Here is a 25464-nt window from a genome sequence, read left to right on the forward strand (position 1 = left end):
GGTGCGATCTCAGTTCACTGCAACCTCTGCCTCTGGTGTTCAAGCAATTCTCCTGCCTCAGCCTCCTGAGTAGCTGGGATTACAGGCACATGCCACCACACCTGGCTAATTTTTGTATTCTTAGTAGAGATGGTATTTTACCATGTTGGCCAGGTCTCAAACTCTTGACCTTGTGATCCACCCTCCTCGTCCTCCCAAAGTGCTGGGATTAACAGGTGTGAGAGACCGCTCCCAGCCCCGTGTTTTTTTTTTGAGGCTGGACTGCAGTGGTGCAATCACAGCTCTGTAGCCTTGACTTTGACTACAGCCTTGACCTCCCAGGCTCAAGCGATCCTCCCACCACAGGTTGTACCCCAGTAGCTGGGACTATAGGCATGTGCTACCACCATGCCTGGCTAGTTTCTTCTTCTTCCTTTTTTTTTTTTTTTTTTTTTGAGATTGAGTCTCGCTTTGTTGCCCAGGCTGGAGTGTAGTGGAGCGATCTCAGCTCACTGCAACCTCCGCCTCCCGGGTTCAAGTGGTTCTTCTGCCTCAGCCTCCTGAGTAGCTGGGATTACAGGTGTGCACCACCATGCCTGGCTAATGGTATATATATATATATATATATATATATATTTTTTAGTAGAGATGGGGTTTCACCCTGTCGGTCAGGCTGGTCTCGAACTTCTGACCTCGTGATCCGCCCACCTTGGCCTCCCAAAGTGCTGGGATTACAGGCATGAGCCACTGCGCCCAGCCATGCCTGGCTAGTTTCTTAAAATATTTTCTTGTAGAGATGGGGTCTTACTATGTTGGACAGGCTGATCTCAAACTCCTGGGCTCAAGTGATTCTCCTACCTCAGCCTTTCAAAGTGTCGGGACTACAGGCGTGAGCCACTGCGCCTGGCTGCTTCCTTTTTTTTTTTTTTTTGAGACAGTCTCACTCTGTAGCCAGGCTGGAGTGCAGTGGTGCAGTCTCGGCTCACTGCAACCTCCGCCTCTTGGGTTCAAGTGATTCTCCTGCCTCAGCCTCCCGAGTAGCTAGGACTACAGGCGTGTGCCACCACGCCCAGCTAATTTTTGTATTTTTAATAGAGACAGGGTTTCACCCTGTTGGCCAGGATGGTCTTGATCTCTTGAACCTTGATATCTGCCCTCCTTGGCCTCCCAAAATGCTGGGATTACAGGCGTGAGCCACCACCGCCGGCCCCTGCTTGCGTTTTAAATGTCAATTCCAGGGCCCCTTTCCTTCCAACACTTTCCATACATGGTTATGGACTAATTGTCCTTCCTTGTTCTATCTGCCAGCTTCGCTTTCTCCTCCTCTGTTTGACTTGGGGAATCTGCCATTCCTCTGTCCCCAGGAGTCCTTCCTCAGTGATTCTTTCTCCTGATGTGTGAGGGGCAGGAAGTACCTCAGCAGTGGCGATATTCCGAAACACTGCGAGCTGAGCTGGAGTCCTGATTGCCAGCGTCTGGAAGGAACACTGAGACGTGCCGGGTTCCACCCTCGAGGAAGACATGGCTTTACCTCTCCTTTGCATCCTCTTTGCTGGGGTGACTTGGTTGATTTCTGAAAAGACACAGGTTCGGTCTCCCCTGTGGGGCTGAGGGTGCCAAGACGCCTGTGCCTGGAATAGTGGGCAAAGATGTCAGGTGAGAGGGGAGGGCTGTGGTTGGCCTCAGGCCCTGAGTGTCTGAACACACGTCTTCCCAGCTCCTGTTCTGCAGGCTGTTTCCTGATTTATGTTGACAGAGCTGAGAGTGGACCCAACTCTCCTGCCGTAGCCTGGTCTTGCTTGTCTTTTCTGCGTGATGCCCAAGGAAGCCTGTGGGGCCCAGTGCCCGATACTGTAGTGGGTTCAGCTCCTGCCATAGCTGTTTCCTTGAGCGTTAGGAAATTGTCCTCTGCCTCCTAGGTGGCTCCTTTCCTTCCACACAAGCCAGACTTTGTATATGAGGCTGAAGGGTCACGGCCTGGTTGGAGGGCCGGGGAGAAGCTGCCTGGGCCTGTTGCCCCTAGTGGGGTTCAGAATGCTGCAGGTGTGCCTGGTGGGAGCATCGGCTGGGGAGGGGCGAGCCTGTGTTGGATCTGGAGCCAGGATGGGGTGCTGACCTAGGAGAATTCATCTGCCACATGCGGGTATCTCAATAGCTCCCTTGTTTCTGGATGGAGGGGCCTCATGGCCATCTTCCACACAGCAGGACCACCCCTTGTTCTGTGCATGGTTTTGGGAGGCTTTTCTGCTTACATTAGTCCCTATGGAGGTGGGACCTGAGTGCCCCCTGACTGTCCTCTCAAGCCCATCTCCTGGCCTGGCTGGCAGCTCCCTGGACCTGGGGACCAGCCATTGCAGTGTGGGAGGCCGGGGCGTTCTCAACAATCCCTCGCTTCCTGAGTAGAGGGCCGTGAGTGGCCTGCTACTCAGGGCTGCTTTCCTCTGGCTGTGGGCACAGATGAGGTGCTGGTCTCATAGCCACGGGGCTGCACACAGCAAGGATGTGGCACTGGAAAAAGTGTTATCTTGAGTTTTTCTTTTTTTGAGACGGAGTTTCACCCTTGTTGCCCAGGTGGGAGTGCAATGGCACGACCTTGGGTCATTGCAACCTCTGCCTCCCGAGTTCAAGTGATTCTCTTGCCTCAGCCTCCTGAGTAGCTGGGACTACAGACATGCACCACCACACACAGCCAATTTTGTATTTTTAGTAGAGAAGGGGTTTCTCTATGTTGGTCAGGCTGGTCTCGAACTCTCGATCTCAGGTGATCCACCCGCCTTGGCCTCCCAAAGCGCTAGGATAGGCATAAGCCACCGTGCCCGGCCTTCTTCTTTTCTTTCTTTTTTTTTTTTTGAGACAGAGTCTCGCTCTGTTGTCCAGGCTGGAGTGCAGTGTCACGATCTTGGCTCACTGCAGCCTCTGCCTCTCAGGTTCAAGCGATTCTGCTGCCTCAGCCTCCCGAGTAGCTGGGACTATAGGCGTAGGCCACCACACCTGCCTAATTTTTGTATTTTTAGTAGAGGTAGGGTTTCACCATGTTGGCCAGGCTGGTCTCCAGCTCCTAACCTCAGGTGATCCTCATACCTGGACCTCCCAAAGTGCTGGGATCACAGGCGTGAGCCACTGCACCCAGCCTGTTGTCTTGAGTTTCTTTCTTTCTTTCTTTCTTTCTTTCTTTCTTTTTTTTTTTGAGATGGAGTCTTTTTTTTTTTTTTTTTTTTTTTGAGACGGAGTCTCGCTCTTTCACCCAGGCTGGGCTGGAGTGCAGTGGCGCGATCTCGGCTCACTGCAGGCTCCGCCCCCCAGGGTTCACGCCATTCTCCTGCCTCAGCCTCTCCGAGTAGCTGGGACTACAGGCGCCCGCCACCTCGCCTGGCTAATTTTTTGTATTTTTAGTAGAGACGGGGTTTCACCGTGTTAGCCAGGATGGTCTCGATCTCCTGACCTCGTGATCCGCCCGCCTCGGCCTCCCAAAGTGCTGGGATTACAGGCGTGAGCCACCGCGCCCGGCTGAGATGGAGTCTTGCTTTGTCACCCAGGCTGGAGTGCAGTGGCGCAATCTCTCAGCTCACTGCAAGCTCTGCCTCCCGGGTTCATGCCATTCTCCTGCCTCAGCCTCCCGAGTAGCTGGGACTACAGGGACCCGCCACCACGCCTGGCTAATTTTTTGTATTTTTAGTAGAGACAGGGTTTCACTGTGTTAGCCAGGATGGTCTCGATCTCCTGACCTCGTGATCCACCCGCCTCAGCCTCCCAAAGTGCTGGGATCACAGGCATGAGCCACTGCGCCCGGCCTGTCTTCAGTTTCTATGGTAACTCCACTGCCCTGCTAAGGGTTTGATTGGGTGTCCTCCATTTTTGTGTCCCTGGAATTGAATGATGGGTGATGGTCCCCCTCCGAGGAGGACTGCTCCAGCCCAAAGTTCGATTGATTGAGCCACTGCCCTAACCTGTGCAACACCAATGGCTCCAGGCAAGTCCTTGAGGACCCTGGTCTGAAGAAGCCCTCAGCAAGCCCGGCTGTTCCTCCAGCCCCTCTTCCTCCCACAACCTGCCATGTTCTGCATTTGTGGGGATGGGTGGGGTGATGTACGTAGGGGTGGGCAGGAGAGTGTAGAGTTTGAGTGACCTATCACATTTAAACCCCAAACTCCTTGGTCCCTTGTGTGGCCATTAGGTCTAAAATCTGGTCTTTCACTGGCCTACCCTCGTCCCCAACCAATTCAGGGCCCTGGAGCAATTCCCTATAGAGAAAGCAAGGATCCTTGTACCCCAAACATTTTCTGTGTCCACGTGTGTGGGTTTCTGTGCCTGGTGTGCATGCTGACTGGAGAGGCTAAAGTCCCGGCAGGTGCTGTAATGTCAGGAACAGTGGTCTGGGAGTGGGGAGGCTTGGGCTTGAGGCCTGGCATGGCCACTGAACTGTACAACCTTGGGCAAGTCATCTGGTCTCTGAATCTCAGTTTTGTAAAATGAAGATATTGTGGCAGACAGAATAATGGCCCCCTGAAAATGCCCATGGTCTACTCCCTGGAACCAGTGAGTATGTTATCTTACATGGTGTGGGGGCTTTGTAGATGTAAGGTCATGACCTTGAAATGAGAGGCTATCCTTGGAGATCCAGGCGGGCGCAATGTCGTCGTAAGTCCTGAAGTGAGAAGCACTTAGCCTACTGTTGCTGGCTTTGAGGACAGAGGAAGCGGGCCATGAGCCAAGGACTGCAGGGGCCTCTAGAGCTGGGAACAGCCTTCTTTTACAGCCAGCAAGAACATGGGGACCTTGGTCCTACCTTCTGCCAACCTGGACGAGCAGGAAGTGGATCTCCTTTAGAGCCTCTGGAAAGAAATGCAGCCTGCAGACACCTTGATTTTAGTCTGGTGAAACCCAGACTTCTGACCTCCTAAACTGTAAGAGAGGCTGAGCATGGTGGCTCAGGCCTGTAATCCCAGCACTTTGGGAGGCTGAGGCAGGTGGATCACTAGGTCAAGAGATCGAGACCATCCTGGCCAACATGGTGAAACCCTGTCTCTACAAAAAATACAAAAAATTAGCTGGGCGTGGCGGCGCATGCCTATAATCCCAGGTACTCAGGAGGCTGAGGCAGGAGAATCGCTTGAACCCAGGAGGTGGAGCTTGCAGTGAGCCAAGATCGCGCCACTGCACTCCAGCCTGGGGGACCGAGCAAGACTGTGTCTCAAAAAAAAAAAAAAAAAAAAAAATTGTAAGAGAATAAATTGTTGTTTTAAGCCGCTAGGTTTGTGGTGACTCGTTACGGAAGCAATAAGGAAAGTAATGCATCATGTGGTGCTGTGAGGCCCTGGGGAGGGGCTGGGACCAGCTGCTGGGACCCTCTGCAGGCATAAAGTGAAGTGAATGTACAGCACTTATAGTGGGTGCCCCAGTGAGGACTGGGGTGGTGGGAGTTGCTTGGGAGGGGCTCTGCCTGCATTGCCTCTGCCCCTCTGCTTGCTTTTGGCCTTAGGAGGTCTGAATCCTGCAGGTGACTCACAGCCCAACTGATGGCCCTGAGGCATAGACCCTGCTCTGCCGCATCAGCCTTTGCTGCTGTCAAAGCCTCCCTGGACCACGATTTCAGGGCTGCTGCCTGGAGACTCTTGTGGGTACAATGCAAGATTCATGTGGGGGCCAAGCATGCCCCTACTCCTGCTGTCTGGGCAGCTGCCCGACTCCCAAGCCTGCACCGAGAATGGTCGCCTAATCCCCATGTGTGGCCCACCCTTCGAGGCTTTCGGCTGGCCATGCCTTCCTGTGAGGACTGTGGCTGTTCCGGGGCCCATGCCATGCCCCTGTTGTCTTGGTCCATTCAGCCTGGCTCCCTTCCCTGAGAGGCAGGGGCAGACGAGATTGGGTGGGTCTGGAGCCATGTGGCCCCTTGGGGCCTCTGGGCTGTTGTGTAAACTTCCTCTAAAGCTGAAGTTTCACAGTCCCTGAGACCCACTATGGGGTCTCCTCCCCTCCCTCCACCTGATGGAATCCCATGGACATGGATGTGGGGCCTGGGCAGGCACTAGTCTGGCAGGTTGGTGTGAGGAGGCATCTGTGCCATGTTGGCACTTTGGCTGCTACCTGTCACCTCTGTGACTGTCTCCGACATACAGCCTCAACCAAGTGCCTGTGCTGCCTGTGTCATTATAGGCCCTTGACAGCAAGGACCAGCAGCATGGGACCATTTCCAGGGTGGCAAATTGGGGAGCAGAGACAAATGTCTGGGGCTGTGCCAGGGGCTCCTGGCGAATCTGCAGGTGGGTTTTATTTTATTTAATTTTATTTATTTATTTATTTTTCTTGAGACAGTTTCACCTGTTGCCCAGGCTGGAGTGTAGTGGTGCAGTCATGGCTCACTGTAACCTCTGCCTCCCGGGTTCAAGCGATTCTCCTGCCTCAGCCTCCCGAGTAGCTGGGATTACAGGCACCTGCCACCGTGCCTGGCTAATTTTTGTGTTTGTAGTAGAGATGGGGTTTCACCATCTTGACCAGGCTGGTCTCAAACTCCTAACCTCATGATCCACCCGCCTCAGCTTCCCAAAGTGCTGGGATTACAGGCCTGAGCCACCGTGCCCAGCCAAGGGTTTTATTTTTTTATTTTTTGAGACGGAGTCTCCCTCTTTCACCCAGGCTGGAGTGAAGTGGCATGATCTCGGCCCACTGCAACCTCCACCCCCTGGGTTCAAGCGATTCTTCTGCCTCAGCCTCCCGAGCAGCTAGGATTACAGGCGCCTGCCACCACACCCAGCTAATTTTTTTGTACTTTTAGTAGAGACGTGGTTTCACCACGTTGGCCAGGCCAGTCTCGAACTCCTGATGTCAGGTGATCCATCCACCTCAGCCTCCCAAAGTGCTAGGATTACAGGCATGAGCCACCGAGCCCGGCCTGCAGGTGGGATTTAGATGCTTCAGGATAGAGAACCAAAATCCTCACACAGTGAAATTAACAGGACAGATGGAATGGGGATAAGAACAGTTATTTACTTATTTATTATTATTGTTATTTTTAGATGGAGTCTCGTTCTGTCGCACGGACTAGAGTGTAGTGGCTTGATCTCGGCTCACTGCAACCTCCGCCTCCCAGGTTGAAGCTATTCTTGTGCCTCAGCCTCCTGAGTAGCTGGGATTACAGGCATGCGCCACCACAGCCAGCTAATTTTTGTATTTTTGGTAGAGACGGGGTTTCACCATATTAGGCTGGTCTTGAACTCCTGACTTCAGGTGATCCACCTGCCTTGGCCTCCTAAAGTGCTGGGATTACAGGAGTGAGCCACTGTGCCTGGCCAAGAGAACAGTTATTAACCACCAAATAAACCATCATTGAAAAGAGCTAGGCAAGGCCGGGTGCGGCGGCTCATACCTGTAATCTTATCACTTTGGGAGGCCGAGGCGGGTGGATACCTGAGGTTGGGATTCGAGACCAGCTTGACCAACGTGGAGAAACCTCGTCTCTACTGAAAATACAAAATTAGCCAGGCATGGTGCTACATGCCTGTAATCCCAGCTACTTGGGAGGCTGAAGCAGGAGAATCGCTTGAACCCAGGAGGAAGAGGTTGCGGTGAGCCGAGATCACTATTGCATTCCTGTAGCTGGGACTACAGGTGCATGCCACCACACCTGGCTACTTTTTTTTTTAATGTTTTTTATAGAGATGCGGGGGTGGGTCTCCCTGTGTTGCCCAGGCTGGTCTCCAATGCCTGGGCTCAAGCAATTCTCCCAGCTTGGCCTCCCAAAATGCTGGGATTACAGGCATAAGCCACCACACCCAGCCATCTTTACCATTTAAAAAATTAAACGTGGCTGGGCGCGGTGGCTCACGCCTGTAATCCCAGCACTTTGGGAGGCCGAGGTGGGCGGGTCATGAGGTCAGGAGATCGAGACCATCCTGGCTAACACGGTGAAACCCTGTCTCTACTAAAAATACAAAAAATTAGCCGGGCGTGGTGGCGGGTGCCTGTAGTCCCAGCTACTCGGGAGGCTGAGGTAGGAGAATGGCTTGAACCCGGGAGGCAGAGGTTGCAGTGAGCCAAGATCATGCCACTGCACTCCAGCCTGGATGGTCAGAGAGAAACTCTGTCTCAAAAAAAAAAAAATGGGCCGGGCGCGGTGGCTCACGCTTGTAATCCCAGCACTTTGGGAGGCCGAGGCGGGCGGATCACGAGGTCAGGAGATCGAGACTACGGTGAAACCCCGTCTCTACTAAAAATACAAAAAATTAGCCGGGCGTGGTGGCGGGCGCCTGTAGTCCCAGCTACTTGGAGAGGCTGAGGCAGGAGAATGGCGTGAACCCGGGAGGCGGAGCTTGCAGTGAGCCGAGATCGCGCCACTGCACTCCAGCCTGGGCAACAGAGCGAGACTCCGTCTCAAAAAAAAAAAAAAAAAAAAAAAAAAATGTTAAATGTAATTTTTAGATAATTCACAGGGAAATTAAAGAAATTATAAAGATTCCATGTATCCTTTACTCAGTCTCCCCTGCCCCCACTAACATCTTGCAAAAATGTAGTAAAGCATACACCACGGTACTGACATAGTCAGGGTATTGCGCATTTCCACCTTCACAAGAATCCAGACTTTCCCTTTCACAGCCACATCCACTTCCCTCCAGCACCTCTGCTTGACTGTTGGCAACCATTATTTTCCTTTTTTGTGAAGTCTTTGCTTTTATAAAGACCCTGCTTTAGTGGTGGCTCGCGGCTGGAGTCTCAGCTACTCTTCAGACAGGGCCCGAAGATCGCTCGTGCCCAGGAGTTGGAGACTACCCCATGCAACATAGCGAGACTCTTTCTTTTCTTTCTTCTTTTTTTTTTTTTTTTTTAAAGGTCCTGCTTTGTCACAACCAGAAGGACACAGAGCCCAAAGTTAGGTCATGAGGCTTTGGCCTTGACACCAAGGGATGCTGTCTCCCTGCCGGAAGCAGCTCACCAAAGCCGGCAGAGAACCCAGGTTCCGTGGGGCCACGATGTGGGGCTCCGCGGGCGCCCCGGCGCTGGCCGACTTCCTGTCTCCTGGGTCAGATGCCGCTCCGCACTGCAGCTATGGTCGCATGCAGTGCGTGCCGAAGCCCGCAGCAGGAATGCTGCCTTCGGTGATTTTAATTTCACTTTCCTACTTCTCTCAATAACACAATCCGCGTTTCAAACTCCAGGAAAAAGAAAACGGAATTGGCTCCAGGAGGATCTGCAATCACCACCGGGAACTTTGGGAGGCTGGGAAGATGGAGCCAAACCAGTGTGTGGGGTGGAGGTGCGGACCTGGGGCGGCCGGCCTCTCCTACAGGTCTCAGGTCAGCAGGCCTGGCGTGCCAGCACCTGCCACGGGACTGGAAGCCCATTCCTTGACAACGTCTGAGGGGATCCCATTGCTAGGGCTGTTGCCAAGGCGGGGCCACGAGGAGGGGCTCACTTCCGGGAGGACGGCAATTGGCAACCCGGAAGCGGTCGGCAGTGCGGCGCTGTTTAAAGATGGCGGCGGAGGAACCTCAGCAGCAGAAGCAGGAGCCGCTGGGCAGCGACTCCGAAGGTACAGATCCAAGGAGGGATGTCCGGCCCGGGCTAGTGGGGGCGATGCCGGGCCAGCTGCTCCCGAGGAGGGAGGGGAGGCAGGGCCGCCGGCTCTGGGGTCGAGGTGCGCGGGGGTCCCTTCCTCCACCTCCGCTGCCTCCCCTCCCCCTCACAATGGAAGGAGCCACCGCCGCGACCCCCGGCCGGGAGGGAGGACGCACGAGGCGGGCCAAGGCCCGCGGCCCTTCTCCATCGTGTGCGCCCGGGGCGGGGCCTGGGCCGCCCCACCCTCTGCCCAACCCCTCGGCTCCCGGCTCCAGGGGCCCCGAGCCCTGCCGCCCCTGTCCTTGCAGTCAGGCTGAGGCCTAGGCCAGGGCCGAGCCCCCCGGCCTGCTCCAGCGGCGGCCCGCGCCGTGAGGGCCTCGAGTTTCGCTGGGCTACGGAGCACAAAGGTCCGGGCAGGCCATTCGGGATGTCGTAGGCGGCCCTGGGATGTGAGGGGACTGCGGGATCTGTCCCTGAGGCCTGCGACTTTTTCTGGTAGAGCTGCCTCTTCTGGCCTTGCAGCCCCTTTCCTCCTGCCTAGACATTGTTAGTCTCCTGAGGAGATGGGCCTTTCAAAAATGGTCCCACTCTGTCTTTTCCCGCCTATGAGTTGGGCCCTGGGGACCGCGTAGGTCATTGGGTGGCAGGGACAGATCTTTTGCAGAGTAGTGCGAAAAGGGTAGGTCGACGCCCAGCCAAGAATTTGGGATGGCGAGCCCCAAAAGGGTTGACCTTTAAAGTCATTCAGCACACGCACCTTATTCTCACCGAACACTTGAGGGAACGAGAAGTGGGAAAACTGGGCCCCGGAAGGGACTTGTTCAAGATGACATTAAGAGAGAGCCAGGACTAAAATTCAGGTGTCCTAGCTCCTCACCGATAGCTGCTCACAGTGGGGTCCATAGGGTGGACCTGCCCAGCTGGCTGATAATACTAGAGCACGTACTGGTATGCCTCTAAGAAAGGCGGGGGTACTCGCCCCATTTTACAGTTGAGGAAAGGTCTCTGCCATGTGGTAGCCAAGGAGAGGTATTGTGCTGAAGAGCTCAGCCTGGAATTAGACAAACCTGGGTTTGATCACAGGTCTTTGCTAGTTGTGATCTTGGGCAGATTGCTTCACCTCTCTGCATTTGTTTTGTTAATTGTAAAATGGGCACCATTAACAATATCCAGGACCGCAAGAGGATGAAGGCGGTGATGGAGTAAAGTGCAGGCTCACAGGAAGCTCTCCTCCAGGCCAGGACTCTGCTTCCTCATCCTACTTTCCGCAAGAGACCACGCCTGGCCCCAGAACATTCCCAGGCCGCTGGGAAGTGATGTTAACGGGAGGAAGGGGGTGTCAGAGCTGGAAGAGCGCACCTTAGGGGTACCACGGTATACCTCTGTCCCTTCATTTTAAAGATGAGGAAATGAAAGCCCAGAAGGGGAAGGGACTTTGCCAAGATGACACAGTTGAGGTGGAGCACGCCTCTAATCCCAGCACTTTGGGAGGTTGAGGCGGGCAGATCACCTGAGATCAGGAGTTCAAGATGAGCCTGGTCAACATGGCGAAACCCCATCTGTACTAAAAATACAAAAATTAGCTGGGAGTGGTGGTGCACGCGTGTAGTTCCAGCTATTGGGAAAGCTGAGGCAGGAGAATTGCTTGCATCTGGGACATCTGTAACATACCTGCTTCCAGATTCTAAGCCTGTCTTCCTGCTCCTGGGCTGCTCTTGTCCCTGGCCCAGCTGCCTTCAGTGGAGACAGCCAGGACCCCCTGTAATCTTTGGCTTTTTTCCTTTTCCCAGGTGTTAACTGTCTGGCCTATGATGAAGCCATCATGGCTCAACAGGACCGAATTCAGCAAGAGGTGAGGGGCTGCAGTGGGCGAGGGAGGCAGTGGCCAGCAGCCCCATTGTGGAAATGCATAGGCTGGGCATGAAGCCTATTGTCTGTCTCTACTTTGGAAGCTCCCTCCTCCCTAGGCTATGCTAGGTACTGGTGCTTTTCTGGGGGTTGCTGGGCCACCGGGTGACCAGCCCAGCCCATATGTAGTTATTCTGGCTGTTAGGCATGGGTCACTCCATCTCCCTGCTAGGACATGACAGATCCCTGCCTCCTCCAGATTGCTGTGCAGAACCCTCTGGTGTCAGAGCGGCTGGAGCTCTCGGTCCTATACAAGGAGTATGCTGAAGATGACAACATCTATCAACAGAAGATCAAGGTGGGAGCCTGGCCAGAGCTGGTGGGAAGCACCCTGGGGGCGGGGCAGGAGGGTGCCTGCTTCAGACTTGCTTCCTGCTGGGTCTGTCACCTGAGGGAGTAGGGTGTTGGAGGACACCTTTCGTTGCTGGTTCTTGAAGTGCATAGGCTGAGGCCTCAAAAACACACTGATTCAACGCTTGAACCCGGGAGGTGGAGGTTGTAGGGAGCCAAGATCACACCATTGCACTCCAGCCTGGGTGACAAGAGCAAAACTTCATCTCAGAAAAAAGAAGGGGGTGCGGGGCGGGCACGGTGGCTCATGCCTGTAATCCCAGCGCTTTGGGAGTCCAGGGTGGGCAGATGCCCTGAGGTCAGGAGTTGGAGACCAGCCTGGCTGATATGGTGAAACCCCATCTCTACTAAAAATACAATAATTAGCCGGATGTGGTGGCAGGTTCCTGTAATCCCAGCTACTTGCCTGGCTGAGTCAGGAGAATTGCTTGAATCTGGAAAGCGGAGGTTGCAGTGAGCTGAGATTGCGGCACTGCACTCCAGCCAGAGCAACAGAAGAAGACTGTCTCAAAAAAAAAAAAAAAAAAAGACATTGATTCAAATCTAGACTCTGCTACTCAGCAGCTGTATCCTTGGCAAGTCCTTTAGTGTCTCTAAAATGGGTGTTCTCATCTATAAAATAGGGACAATAAAAGCATCTTCTGGCCAGGCACGGTGGCTCACGCCTGTAATCCCAGCACTTTGGGAGGTTGAGGCAGGCAGATCACCTGAGGTCAGGAGTTCGAGACCAGCCTGGTCAACATGGTGAAACCCCATCTGTACTAAAAATACAAAAATTAGCTGGGAGTGGTGGCGCATGCATGTAGTTCCAGCTATTGGGAAGGCTGAGGCAGGAGAATTGCGTGCATCTGGGAGGCGGAGGTTGCAGTGAGCTGAGATTGTGCCACTGCACTCCAGCCTGGGCGACAGAGTGAGACTCTGTCTCAAAAAAAAAAAAAAAAAGCATCTTCTCATAGGGCGATTGTGAGATTGAGGGAGGTGCAGGCTGGGCGGGAGCTGATGATCTCGGTGCCCATACAGGGGCTGACCAGGCTGGTGCTCAGTGGGGCAGAAGGGTTGCCAGAGGGCCGTTTCCCACAGCTTGCCTCCTGGATCTTTGTGGAGAGGCAGGCAGCAGTGGGGTCAAGCAGCCACAGATTTCCTCAAAGGGCCGTGCTGCATCACTCAAACGGAGGCAAACTTTACCACCCACTTTCTAGGTCTGTGAGCTGGGAGGTTGACATGTGAAATGGGGCCAGGCATGGTGACTCGAGCCTGGAATCCTAGCACTTTGGGAGGCTGAGGCCAGAGGATCGCTTGAGCCCAGGAGTTCAAGCCAACCCAAGCAACATAGTGAGACCTTGTCCCTCCAAATCAAAAAATTCCTGGGTGTGGTAGCACATGCCTGTAGTCCCAGCTACTCAAGAGGCTGCAGTTGGAGGATCACTTGAGCCCAAGAAGTTGAGCCATGATTATACCACTTCACTCCAGCCTGGGTGACGTGAGACCTGTCTCTAAAAAAAAAAAAAAAAAAAAAAAAAAAAAAGAAATGTGACAATGGGTGTGTGGAAACCGTATCTGGTAGGCTCAGTGTAAGTGTTTAGTAAATATTTCTCTTCCCCTGGAAGATGACAGATGCTTAAGAGTCCTCTACTGGTAGGGGAGGCCTCCGTGGCCAGGTAGGTAACCCAGGTGATTGAAGGTGGCCAGGCAGTCAGGTGGTGAACAAGGAGGGTAGCACAGCTCAGTATCAGCCAGACAGTAATAGGGAGCAGAGGCCCCTGGGGGAAATGGGAGTGTCCATACCTGTGACTCCATTGTCTCCAGATCTGTTTTTCCAAGAGGAGCCAGAGGTAACCACAGCTCCTGACTTCTAACAGTTGGCAGCTAATTCAGATTTTAAATGTGTGGGCCAAACACACCTGCAGGCCAGATCCAGCTGTGTGAGGTCTGTGCTCTGTGATCTCCTGAGGCCCCCTCCTCAGGGAGCTAGATTTCCTCAGGGTGCCTGTGGAGAGATGAAGGCACTGGCTGTGGAGCCTGATGGGCCTGGGTTCCAGTCCTGGCCTCACCACTTCGAGCTGCATGATCTCGGGCAACACCCTGAAGCTCTTGGATCCCCTGTTCTCTTCTCTGTGGGCGGGGACATTGTTTTCCTCACAGGGCAAGTGTGAGGGTTGAAGGAGATGTTACGGGGGGTTGTAAGCAGTGGGTTACAAACCTCCTCTCCCCATACAGGGGGTGAGCTTCATTCATTCATTCCTCTTATGTCACTGTCCTCCAGCGGGACCCCCCCATGCCAAGGCCTGCCACTCATGCTAGATCACCCTGGTAAAGTGGACAGGACAGGCTGGGCCCCAGGTTCTTCCCACGGAGTCATCAAACATTTGGATGTCCAGAGCATGCTGTCTAAGAGGCCTCTCTGTGCCCCCAGCACCCGCATTCTGTGTGCTGTGCCTGAGCCCACCTTTTCTCCCTGGGCAGAGACAGCTGTGGCAGCAGAGCCCAAGCAGGCCTGGTTGCAGAGAACTCCTCTCTCTCTAAATGGGCTCTTGTGAGGATCAATTAGGATGACGTTTATTCGCCCTGTGCCAAGTGCCTGGCACAGAGAGCGTGCTCACAATGGCCATGGTGGCTGCTACGGTAGCAGTGGTGATTTGGGCTCTTTGTGGTCCTGGTGTGCTACTCATTTAACATTTATTGAGAATGGACTGTGGTCCAGGCGCTGTTGTAGGTACTGAAGATAGAGCGATGCCGACAAAGTCCTGCCCTCACAAAACTTACAGTTCAGGGTGGAAAGACATGATAAGCCAAAGAGGGCTCTAGGACATGTGGGGTATCAGAAGGCAGTGAGTGCTGTGGAGAAAAATGAAAAGGGGATCGGGGCCAGGCGTGGTGGCTCACACCTGTAATCCCAGCACTCTGGGAGGCTGAGGCAGGTGGATCACCTGAGGTCTAGGAGTTTGAGACCAGCCTGACTAACATGGTGAAACCTCGTCTCTACTAAAAATACAAAATTAGCCGGGTGTGGTGGCACATCCCTGTAATCCCAGCTACTTAGGCTGAGGCAGGAGAATCTCTTGAACCTGGGAGGTGGAGGTTGCAGTGAGCTGAGATTGTGCCAATGCACTCCAGCCTGAGTGACCAGAGCAAAACGCCACCTCAAAAAAAAAAAAAAGAGGGGATTGGGAGTGGGAGCATTTGCCATTTTAAACAGGGCTTGGTGAAGGCCTTGCTGATGAGGTGGTATTTGAGTAATGAACAGAAAAAGAGCGGGGAGCGAGTCACAGGCGTCGGAGAGCAGTGCCCACCCAGGCCCGAGGCAAGAGGGCACCTGGATGGTTTGAGGCCAGCATGGAGGCCAGTGTGGCTGGTGCAGAATTAGGGGTTAGGGCTGGGGAACTGAGCGGGGCAGGGCGGGGTGGGGTGTTGTGGTGAGAGAAAGGACTCTGAGGGAGATGGGGTGCATCTAGCAGGTGACTCTGGTCACTTTTTTTTTTTTTTTTTTTGAGACAGAGTGTTGCCCTGTCACCCAGGCTGGAGTGCACTGGAGTGCAATGGCACCATCTCAGCTCACTGCAACCTCCGCCTCCCAGGTCCAAGTGATTCTCCTGCCTTAGCCTCCTGAGTAGCTGAGATTACAGATGCCCGCCACCATGTCTGGCTAATTTTTGTATTTTTAGTAGAGGCGGGGTTTCACCGTATTGGCTAGGCTGGTCTTGAACTCCTGACCTCAACTGATCCACCCACTTTGGCCTCCCAAAGTGCTGGGATTACAGGCCTTAGCCATCACTCCAAGCCGACCCTGGCCATTCTCGTGCTGGGGTGAGAATAAACTCCGGAAGGTGAAGTGGAGGCAGGGACACTGCCAGGAGGCTTGTGCAGTAAAATCTGCTGGAGGTGGGCAGCGGGCGGTGGAGGTGAGGAGTGAGAAGCAGTTGGATACCAGACATATTGAAGGGATGGATATGGTGTTGGAGTCGGCAGTGACTGTAAGGTGCTGTGGGTGACTGAGGTGGGGCAGCCTTGGGGAGGAGCAGTTGTTCGGAGGTTGATCTCAACTGCACTCAGTGGAAATGCCTGTTGGACAGTTCAGAGGAGGTGTGGTGAGGCTGGTAGATAGGATCGCAAATGGAGTTGAGAGTTGAGATTCACACTTGGGGCTATTTAAATCCTTGAGACTTTGGCTAGGGGCAATGGCTCATGCTTGTAATCCTAGCACTTTGGGAGGCCAAGGTGGGTGGATCACTTGAGGTCAGGAGTTCAAAACTAGCCTGGCCAACACGGTGAAACCCCGTCTCTACTAAAAATACAAAAAAATTAGGCGGGCATAGTGGCACGCGCCTGTAGTCCCAGCTACTCAGGAGGCTGAGACGGGAGAATTGCTTGAACCTGGAAGGCGGAGGTTGCAGTGAACCGAGATCGTGCTACTGCACTCCAGCCTGGATGACAGAGCGAGACTGTCTCAAAAACAAACAAACAAACAAAAATTGCTTGAGACTGACGTCGTCAAGAGAGCAAGTATAATTTACGTTTTTGTAGAGACGAGGTCTTGTTGTGTTGCCCAGGCTAGGCTTCAACTTGATCCTCCCCCTTTGGCCTCCCAAAACACTGGGATTACAGGTGTGAGCCACTGTACCTGGCCACGAGAGTGAGTGTAGTTTCAAAGAGGAAGCTGGCCGGGTGCAGCACTTTGGGAGGCTGTGGCAGGCAGATCACTTGAGCCCAGGAGTTCGAGACCAGCCTGGGCAATATGGTGAAATCCCATCTCTACAAAAAAATACAACGATTAAATGGGTGTGGTGGTGTGCACCTGTAGTTCCAGCTACTCTGAAATATGAGGTGGGAGAATTGCTTGAGCCTGGTAGGTTGATGCTGCAGTGAGCCGTGATCTTGCCACTGCACTCCAGCCCAGGTGACAGAGGAGACCCTGTCTCAGAAAAGAAAGAAAAAAGTGGAAGCTGTCCCCGGCCTGAGCAGGGCAGGGTAGGCACATGGGAGACAGCCCTCATGCCCGTGGTCACATGGCAGGCACAGTGGCTAAGTGTGCAGTGACTGTTTTCCTTTTTTCTTTTTTGAAACGGAGTCTCGCTTTGTTGCCCAGGCTGGAGTGCAGTGGTGCGATCTCGGCTCACTGCAACCTCCACCTCCTGGGTTCAAGTGATTCTCTTGCCTCAGCCTCCCGAGTAGCTGGGACTACAGGTGTGCGCCACCACACCCAGCTAATTTTTGTATTTTTAGTAGAGACGGGGTTTCACCATGTTGGCCAGGATGGTTTTGATCTCTTGACCTCGATTACTGCCTGCCTCAGCCTCCCAAAGTGCTGGGATTATAGGCGTGAGCCACCGCGCCCAGCCTCAGTGACTGTTTTCTTGCAGGTGACACACCATGTCTTGAAGGGTGCTGTATGGTTTGGTGGCATCCCTGATCCTCAGAGCTTAGAGAGATGAGGAGTGGCCTTGGAGGCAGGAGGAAGACAAGGAGAGGGTGGGGGCGCCAGCCCAGGGAAGGAGGCATCTAGGCAGGGCCACAGTCAGTGGTCTCAGTTCTGCTAAGGGGCCAGTGGGGGTGGGGGGCTAGGTTTGCCCCCTCTGATTGAGGGTGTTCAGCTGACCTTGGCTAGAGCAAAAGCTTCCCGAGGGAGAAAAGAGGTGGAGACAGCACGGACAGCTTCATGAGGAGTTTTGCTGTAAAGAAAGCAGAGAAATTGAAGGGTAGCCAGACAGAAACGTAAAGTTCAGGATTCCCTTCCTTTTAAAGAAGTAGCCGAATGTGTATATGCTGTTGGGTCTAAACCAGTAGGGAGGGAAAAATTGATCATGGGGGGACTTACTAGGATGATGTCTTTTTTTTTTTGAGATAGGATCTCACACACTCTGTCACCCAGGCTAGAGTGCAGTGGTGCCATCACAGCTCACTTGCAGCCTCGACCTCCTGGGCCCACACAGTCCTCCAACCTCAGCCTCTCGAGTAGCTGGGGCCACAGGATGCAGCACCGTGTGCAGCTAACTTACTTATTTATTTTTTCAAGATGGAGTTTTGCTCTGTTGCCCAGGCTGGAGTGCAATGGCACAATCTCAGCTCACTGCAACCTCTGCTTCCCAGCTCCAAGCGATTCTCCTGCTTCAGCCTCCCGAGTAGCTGGGATTACAGGCATGCACCACCATGCCGAGCTAATATTATATTTTTAGTAGAGATGGAGTTTCGCCATGTTGGTCATGCTGGTCTCGAACTCCCGACCTCAGGTGATCCAACCACCTCGACCTCCCAAAGTGCTGGGATTACAGGAGTGAGCCACCGCACCCAGCCACTTACTTATTTTTTTTAGAGAGATGGGGGTCTCACTGTGTTGCCCAGACTGGTCTCGAACTCCTGGGCTTAAGCAGTCCTCCCACCTTGGCCTCCCAAAATGTTGGGATTACAGGTATGAGCCATGGCGCCCAGCTTGGAATGATGTGCTTGAGCCTGAGGGTGGGGGTGGGCTAGTGTGGAGTAGAGAGGCAGCTTAGGTGGCAGCTGGAACAGATCCTGTGAGGATTGTGGGAGGAAGCCAAGGGCAGATGTGCTGGTGGGGGCTGAGGAGAAAAGACAAGGTCATCAGCTGGGGGTGGGAGCAAGATGGGTAGGGGAGGGGGGAGGGTGCCCAGGCCAGGGGAGTGAAGTGTGCTTGCCAGGTGAAGTGTGCGTGGTGAGTGGGCACCTGTAATCCCAGCTACTTGGAAGGCTGAGGCAGGAGAATCATTGGAACCCGGGAGGCAGAGGTTGCAGTGAGCCGAGATCGCGCCACTCACTGCACTCCAGCCTGGGCAGCAAGAGCAAAACTCCGTCTCAAAAAAACAAGTAGAGGAGGGAGGCTGTTTCTAGCCCCAGGAGGGCTGCAGGCAAGGCCTGGAGGTGGGGGAACTCTTCTCAGTGTGGCGGGAGCGGGGCTGAGCTGGGCTGTGCAGAGGGCCCCAGCCGCCTGGCTGAGGCGTGGAGGCCAGCACTCCACCCTGGCCCTGACTTGCTTGCCCTGAAGTTCTCTTGGGCTGAAAGACCGGAGAGGACGCATTGCTCAAGGACAGATTCACTTGCCTGTTGTTGTACAGTCCTGTAGGCACCGCAGCACTTTAGTGACCCATGCAACTAGTTTGTCCTTAAGTCCCCAGCTTCCTGCCGTCTTTTGGGAGGACTCTGGGCAGTGGGCTGCTCCCATTGCCACGTTCAGCAGCCTGTTTCAGGGGCCCAGGGTGGCAGGTGGCTGCTGGGAGCTCATTTGCCACGTTTGGAATGTGACCTTTGCTGGGGGACATTTCCTTGGACAGCCCCAGTTCTGGCCTGATGTTAACCTGTTGGGGTGGGGCTGCCTCTGCAGGACCTCCACAAAAAGTACTCGTACATCCGCAAGACCAGGCCTGACGGCAACTGTTTCTATCGGGCTTTCGGATTCTCCCACTTGGAGGCACTGCTGGATGACAGCAAGGAGTTGCAGCGGTGAGAAGGGTGGGCACTGGGCACCGAGGCAGGTGGGTGTCTCCCTCCTCCCCGGGTGAGTAGGAAGTGCAGCTCCACCTGAGGGCAGGCGATGGGCTGGACTCTGGCCTTGCCAGGCGGGGCGGTGCTGTCTGGGCCCTGGTATCTGGGCTGGTCGAGGAGCCCATGCTGGGCCCGCCTTTCCATCCCACCCCCAGGTTCAAGGCTGTATCTGCCAAGAGCAAGGAGGACCTGGTGTCCCAGGGCTTCACTGAATTCACAATTGAGGATTTCCACAACACGGTGAGCCCTGGCGCCTGTCTGGGCTGGGCCAGGGTGGAGGGGTTCACCTGGTGAGGACCACCCATCTCCTCCCCCTCATCTTGCGCTTTCTCCCTCCGCGGCTGCAGTTCATGGACCTGATTGAGCAGGTGGAGAAGCAGACCTCTGTCGCCGACCTGCTGGCCTCCTTCAATGACCAGAGCACCTCCGACTACCTTGTGGTCTACCTGCGGCTGCTCACCTCGGGCTACCTGCAACGCGAGAGCAAGTTCTTCGAGCACTTCATCGAGGGTGGGCGGACTGTCAAGGAGTTCTGCCAGCAGGTGCCGTCCCCCTCCCCTTTACTCTCGGCCGGGGGAGTGCAGTGGGTCCACAGGGCCTGGGGCGGGGTGCGGAGACCGGGGCCTGACCCGCACCTATGCCACAGGAGGTGGAGCCCATGTGCAAGGAGAGCGATCACATCCACATCATCGCGCTGGCCCAGGCCCTCAGCGTGTCCATCCAGGTGGAGTACATGGACCGCGGCGAGGGCGGCACCACTAATCCGCACATCTTCCCTGAGGGCTCGGAGCCCAAGGTCTACCTTCTCTACCGGCCTGGACACTACGATATCCTCTACAAATAGGGCTGGCCCCGGCCCGCTGCTGCCCTGCTGCCCCCCTCTGCCAGGCGCTAGACATGTACAGAGGTTTTTCTGTGGTTGTAAATGGTCCTATTTCACCCCCTTCTTCCTGTCACATGACCCCCCCATGTTTTATTAAAGGGGGTGCTGGTGGTGAGCCGTGTGTGTGTGTCCCTGCTCTGCTGCCCGCCTGGCTGCTCTGTCTGCTGCCCCCTCCCCCCAGGTGGGTCCCCCTGCTTTTCACCTATCCACCCCTGAGCTTCCCCAACAGGAGCAGGTTTGAGGGGCCAGGCCTCTTGGAGGCCCCTCCTGCTTCCTTGGGTTCTGCTTCCTTCCCTAAGGCCCCCCTTCCCTTCTTAGCTGGCTCAGGGGCTTCTATGGGATCCTGGAAGTTCCTTGGGGACTTGCCCAGGGTCCCAGGGCCACCCACACTTCATCTGCTCCCTCATAGGCCCCACCTCCACATCCCGGCTGGGCCCCAGACCCCAGCTTCCTGCCCTCCACCAGGGGTCTGCATGGTCGGGAGTCCTGGGTGGAGGGGCCTTTGTGAGGCTGGACCTGGCTCAGGGCAGGTGGAGGAGCTGGGCCTCCCACAGGGTGCCCCGGCAGCGCCATCCTGGTGGGGGAGGGCAGCCTTCAAACGTGTGGGGTCCACAGTCCTCAGGTCTATTCGGGGCTGCTGGTTCTCCACCTCCCCATCTGCCCCAGGCCCCCTGCCTGTGCCTGCCTTGCACCCCCTCTGCTTGGGCCACGGTGTCTCTGCATTGCCTGCCTCTTTGCCTTCACCTCTTTTCTTCCCCGCCCCCTGCACATTCGGGGTCTCAGCCCCCAGGCTGTGAGCTCCTTGGGGGCAGGCCCTCAATAAATGTGAACTGCTGCTGCCGCCTCTGCCGTCCGCCTGTGCCTCTGCCCGCCTGGCTCACCGAGAGCTCTTGCTAGCCCCTTTCAGCGAAAGCATCTGACCAGGGCTCCATCCAACACCTGGGCCGCCTCCTTCCCCCCAGTCAGAGCTCAGACAGTAGGAGCTGCCACAACGTGATCTTTATTAGGCTCCTCAGGGATGGGGCGCGGAGGGAAAGAAGGGGTGGCCAGGCCCAGGCCAGGCTGCAGGCTTTGGCGACCTCTCAGAGCTGGGAGCGGGGTCCCGAAGGCGGGTCTGAGGGCAGAGCAGAGTCAGAGGTGTCTGTGGGCGTCCCCGACCTCCCAGGCTGCCCCGTGGTTTCCCGCCTTGCTTGGGGGTGAGCGGGGGTTAGTGGGCGGGTTAGTCTAGGGCCGGGGCCGCCGCACGGGGCGAGGCCCTGCTTACCAGTCCCGGTCAGGGTGGGCTGCGGGAGCCTCAGGCTGGAAGGCAGAGGACAGTGAGAACCCGCCCCCAGGGTGGACCGGGGCAGGGGCGGGCCGTGGGGCGGTGCGGGGCACGTACCCACGGGGAAGTAGTGGGGGAGCCGGCTCCGGTAGATGTCCTCGTCCTTCTCGAGGAACACGCAGATGATCAGCCGGTCCACCTGCGCCAGGGGCTGCTCAGCTTGGGCCGGGCCGCCACGCCTGGCCCCAGGATCCTGTGACTGCCTGCCCCGGTGCAGGCTTTCACCTGCCTGGCCCCGCGCCCTTCATGGAGGTTCACGGCTGTGTGCCATCAACCCCATCTCACCACCGCCAGGCGCCCTTGCGCAGGAGAAATAGGGAAGGAAGGGGCGGGCCTGGCCCTGCGCTCTGCACCCTGACTCCTTGGGCGATGACGGGGTCTGGTCACTCTGGCCGGGATGCGGACCCCACCCTCGCCCGGGCCCAGGACTCACCTTGTCCTTGTGCTGCTCCAGCCACTCTCGCAGCGTGGCCAGCACGATCTCGGCCGCCGCCTCACAGGGGTATCCTGAGGCGGGTGGGGCGGGAGTGAGGCCTAGGCTCGGCCCCGCCCACTCCCTCGTCCGCCCTGGCCCCTCCCGGCGTCTGGGTCCACCGCCCACTCCTGGCCCTTGCCCTTCCAGACTCACCAAACACGCCAGTGGAGATGCAGGGGAACGCCTGGGAGGGGAGGGGTGAGAGGGGGTTGGAACATTGTCACTGCGCCCCGCCCCCCGCCCTCCCTCGCGGGCCGTCCCTCACCACCGAGCGGAGCCGGTGCTCCAGCAGCAGGTCCAGACTGCTCAGGTAGCAGCTGCGGAGCTCGGCAGCCTGGCTGGCGCTGGGCTCCCCGTAGGCGATGGGCCCCACTGTGTGGATGACGTCTACGGGGGACGACGGGGTCAGACCGGCGGGGGTCTACAAGGTCCTCAGCTCCCTCGCTTCCCCCTGCCGGCCTGGGCAGAAGGGGGCAGGAAACACCTTTCCCCCCAAGCGCTGAGCCTCCTCCGCGAAGGCCCTCACCCCTGTGGGCCCCCTCGAGCCTGAATCCGCACGCGCACAGCGCCCTGCGCCCCCTCCCCATATCTGTATGGGCCCGGCTGAGACCTGAGCGCAAGTGTGGGCGCGAAGGCGTTGCCCCCCCAGCTGCATCCTCAGCCTCCGCGCACGGTCTCCCCCATCTGCTTCCTGGGGGGTGCGGGGTGGGGGCCGGGTCTTGGCCCTTAAGGTTAAGAAGGGCCCCCTGAGGAGGTCCCTAGCACTCCTGTGGGGGCCTCACCCCTGATGTCCCAGTGACACACGGGCGCCCTGTCTGCGCCCCGCAACTGGGGGCGCGTCGGGGACTCACACTTGGCCGGGAGCCGATAGCCGCCGGTGATCTTGGCCTTGCCAGTCTCACAGCTCTGCAGGGTCCGGCACTCGTCGGTAAGCAGGGGGCCGGCGGCCCGGTGAATGCAGCCGTCCACTGCGGGGAGGGCGGGCGGGACTGAGCCGGCCTGGCAAGGCTGCGGCCCCGGGGTGAGCACCCTTAGTCCCGAGAAGCCCCTCGGCGGTGCGAGGACCCATGCGGCGCCGCGCCCCAACCCCGTGGCCTCCGGCCGCTGCCCCCACCCCCGCCCGGAGTGTTTCACATCTGGGGAAACCGAGGCGCAGAGCGGGACGGCCCTGAGCCTGGCGGGAAGTGGCGCAAGGAGGCCGGCAGGGGGCGCACCCGGCCCACCCTGTCCCTTCCAGGCCGCGCCGCCAGGGCCCAGGCAGGGCGGCTCCGGGAGGCGAGGGCCGCCGGGGCAGGAACCGCCGTCCGAGCCGGGGTGACGGGGAAGCTTCGCCTTCCTCCCCGACGCCCCTCCCTAGCCCTGTCCCGGGCGCGCTGCAGGGCCCGCGACCAGTCGCTGTCTCCGCCCGGGCCTCAGCGTCGGTGCGATCCCAAGGCCCACCTCCCCAGGCGGCGCCCCACCACGGGGCGGCGGCAAACCCTAGGACCCATTTCGCGGATGAGGAAACAGAGGCCACCTTGTTACAGGGTGATCAGATCTGTAGCTGGAGCCTGGGTCTTCCAGCCGCGCGGGGAGGTGAGCCCGACGCCCGGGCCCGGGTCTCCTGGCGCGCAAACCCCTGCTGGTTAATGAACCGCCTCGTTAGCGCATCCGGCTTAATTGCGGCCCCGCCTGGGCTTGTTTATCCGAGGGCGGCTCCAGGGCCTCGCGAGCGACCCTGGGGACCTGGGCACAGATAAACAACCGGGGCGCAGCGGGAGGCGTGGAGGAAACGCTCCAGCAGCCCAGCCTCGCCAGGGCACCGTGCAGGAGAGGCGCGGCCTCAGGCAGGCCTGGGTCCAGCCCGGGGTTAACCCCTCATCGGCTGTGAGATCCTGCCCCTTCCCCTCTCTGGCGTCCACTGTCTCATCTGGAATACCGGGACAGCGACCCTCCCACAGAGGAAAACGCTGCGTGCTGGCCGGGAGGACACGGCCCATCTTTGGCAGCTCTGATCGCCCACGCCAGGAGCTCCTCAGGCACCAGCTGCCTGGTGCTCACAGGTGGGCATCAAGAGAGGACCATCATTCCCCATTTTACAGATGGACAAGCCAAGGCCCCCTTCTTCATCACCTCAGTCTCGGCACAGTTCCAGGGATGCCAGCTGGCTCACGCCCCTTTCTTTTGCTGTTTTCTCTTGTGCCCTGGGGGCGCAATTAAACCTCATTCTGCAACTTTACTCAGAGCTGGCACTAGGCAATTTCCCAGAGCGTCCCAGGGATGGGAGGGCAGAGAGGTTAGGGGCACCCTGAGAACGGCTCAGGCCTGGATCCTTTCTACCTGCTCCTCTCCTCTGCAGGGAGAAAGGCAGCTGTAGCTCAGGGTGAGGCTGAGATGGAGCAAGAAGGCAGGGCCCAGAGCGGGCGTCCAGGCTGGAGCTTCCAGTGCTGGGAAGTGAGTGTTCCGAATGGGGTGCCGTGGCTGGGCTGTGGAGCTGGGCAGCCTGAGTTCAAATCCTGGCTCTGCCAGCCACAGATGTGTGACTCCTCACATATCATTTAACCTCTCTGGGTCTCAGTTGCTCCATCTGGAAAATGGGATAATAGCACCCACCTCAGAGCTCACTGGGTTGTTGGAAGGATTGAGTTAACTAACTTTGTAATGTGCTTAAGGCAGTACTTGGCAAGAATGGAGGTCATGTGAGTGTATCCTGTTATTAACAACAGTGTGACAGTGTGGGCATGTTCGGGTATGTGTACATCAGTGTGATGGGAGGTGGGTGCACACAGGGTGTTCACAGTGTGTGTGGGTGAGCCCAGGGACCTGTCTGAGCTGGCTCTCCTAGGAGCCTCCCGGGCTCTGCCCTGAAGGCCTCAGCCACCTGGCACCTGGCTGCTTGAAGTCTCTGGGGGCTAACCACCCTGCAGGTGACCTCGGCCAGCTGTGGGGGCTGTGCAGAAGTGGAGCTCAGTGTTTGAGGGATTTAATGTTTCCTGCGGAAGTGGACGGGCTTGCAGCCAGGCCTTTGGGGCTGACCTGGGGGCGCAAGGGAGGTGCAGGGAGCTGGAATCAATGCTGGCAGAGGGCTCAGGCCGGATGCCCCCTCCTCACCCCCAGCAGTTCCAGAACAGGGCCTGGGCCAGGTAATGGCTCTACAGGGGCCCCAGGGAGGGGCTCCCCTAAAGCAGAGATGAGGGACAGGTCACTGTCAGCCCACTGCTACCCCAACAAGCTAGAGTGCAGCCTGGCCCCTCCTGCCTGCATGTCCCTCCCTGTCCACACACCAGCCTTCTCGCTCTCTCCCCTGTGAGTGCAGAGGGGAGCCCTCCCACTCTGCTCTCCTTAGCCATAGGCCCAAAGGACCCTTCCCACACACACTCCCAAAGCCCCCTTAGCTCTGCCCTCCAGGCCCTGTCCTGGCTCTTACCTGGGACTAAGCTAGGTCCTAGAGACTCAAGCTTCCTGGGGTCCCATTCAGGGGAGATGCCCTTCCTTCCCTCTTCCCACTCCACCCCACCAGCA

At 56.9% G+C, this 25464-nt stretch overlaps 2 protein-coding genes across 4 annotated transcripts in view; one reads left to right on the forward strand and one right to left on the reverse strand.

Moving 5' to 3' along the window:
• The first annotated feature begins 8555 nt into the window (after positions 1-8555).
• On the forward strand, positions 8556-21005 carry OTUB1 (OTU deubiquitinase, ubiquitin aldehyde binding 1). Its single transcript, XM_055236088.2, has 7 exons — positions 8556-9502; positions 11319-11380; positions 11636-11734; positions 19121-19239; positions 19437-19521; positions 19629-19823; positions 19928-21005. The coding sequence occupies exons 1-7, from the start codon at positions 9445-9447 to the stop codon at positions 20123-20125; spliced, it is 816 nt and encodes a 271-aa protein (XP_055092063.1). The 5' UTR covers positions 8556-9444; the 3' UTR covers positions 20126-21005.
• Positions 21006-21148: 143 nt separating this feature from the next.
• MACROD1 (mono-ADP ribosylhydrolase 1) overlaps positions 21149-25464 on the reverse strand; it is a 169643-nt gene continuing 165327 nt past the window's right edge. For 2 of the 3 annotated variants that reach the window (XM_055233668.2, XM_055233505.2), the window contains 6 exons: positions 22815-22931; positions 22229-22350; positions 22117-22147; positions 21922-21995; positions 21546-21627; positions 21149-21278 (listed from right to left, as the gene is read on the reverse strand). In XM_055233668.2, the coding sequence (XP_055089643.1) occupies positions 21247-21278; positions 21546-21627; positions 21922-21995; positions 22117-22147; positions 22229-22350; positions 22815-22931 (458 nt within the window). In that variant the 3' untranslated portion in view covers positions 21149-21246. Of the gene's footprint in view, positions 21279-21428; positions 21464-21545; positions 21628-21921; positions 21996-22116; positions 22148-22228; positions 22351-22814; positions 22932-25464 lie in introns of all 3 variants that reach the window. The other variant, XM_055233585.2, reaches the window with a different exon arrangement.

The sequence above is a fragment of the Symphalangus syndactylus genome, chromosome 1, assembly GCF_028878055.3.
Source record: "Symphalangus syndactylus isolate Jambi chromosome 1, NHGRI_mSymSyn1-v2.1_pri, whole genome shotgun sequence".
Taxonomy (NCBI): domain Eukaryota; kingdom Metazoa; phylum Chordata; class Mammalia; order Primates; family Hylobatidae; genus Symphalangus; species Symphalangus syndactylus.

Excerpts from the sequence above, each read along its gene's own strand:
- OTUB1 (XM_055236088.2), top strand. The coding sequence starts at position 9,445 with ATGGCGGCGGAGGAACCTCAGCAGCAGAAGCAGGAGCCGCTGGGCAGC. Across the intron at positions 19,522-19,628 it reads TTGAGGATTTCCACAACACG|TTCATGGACCTGATTGAGCA; the intron begins GTGAGCCCTGGC and ends CCGCGGCTGCAG. Across the intron at positions 19,824-19,927 it reads TCAAGGAGTTCTGCCAGCAG|GAGGTGGAGCCCATGTGCAA; the intron begins GTGCCGTCCCCC and ends CCTATGCCACAG.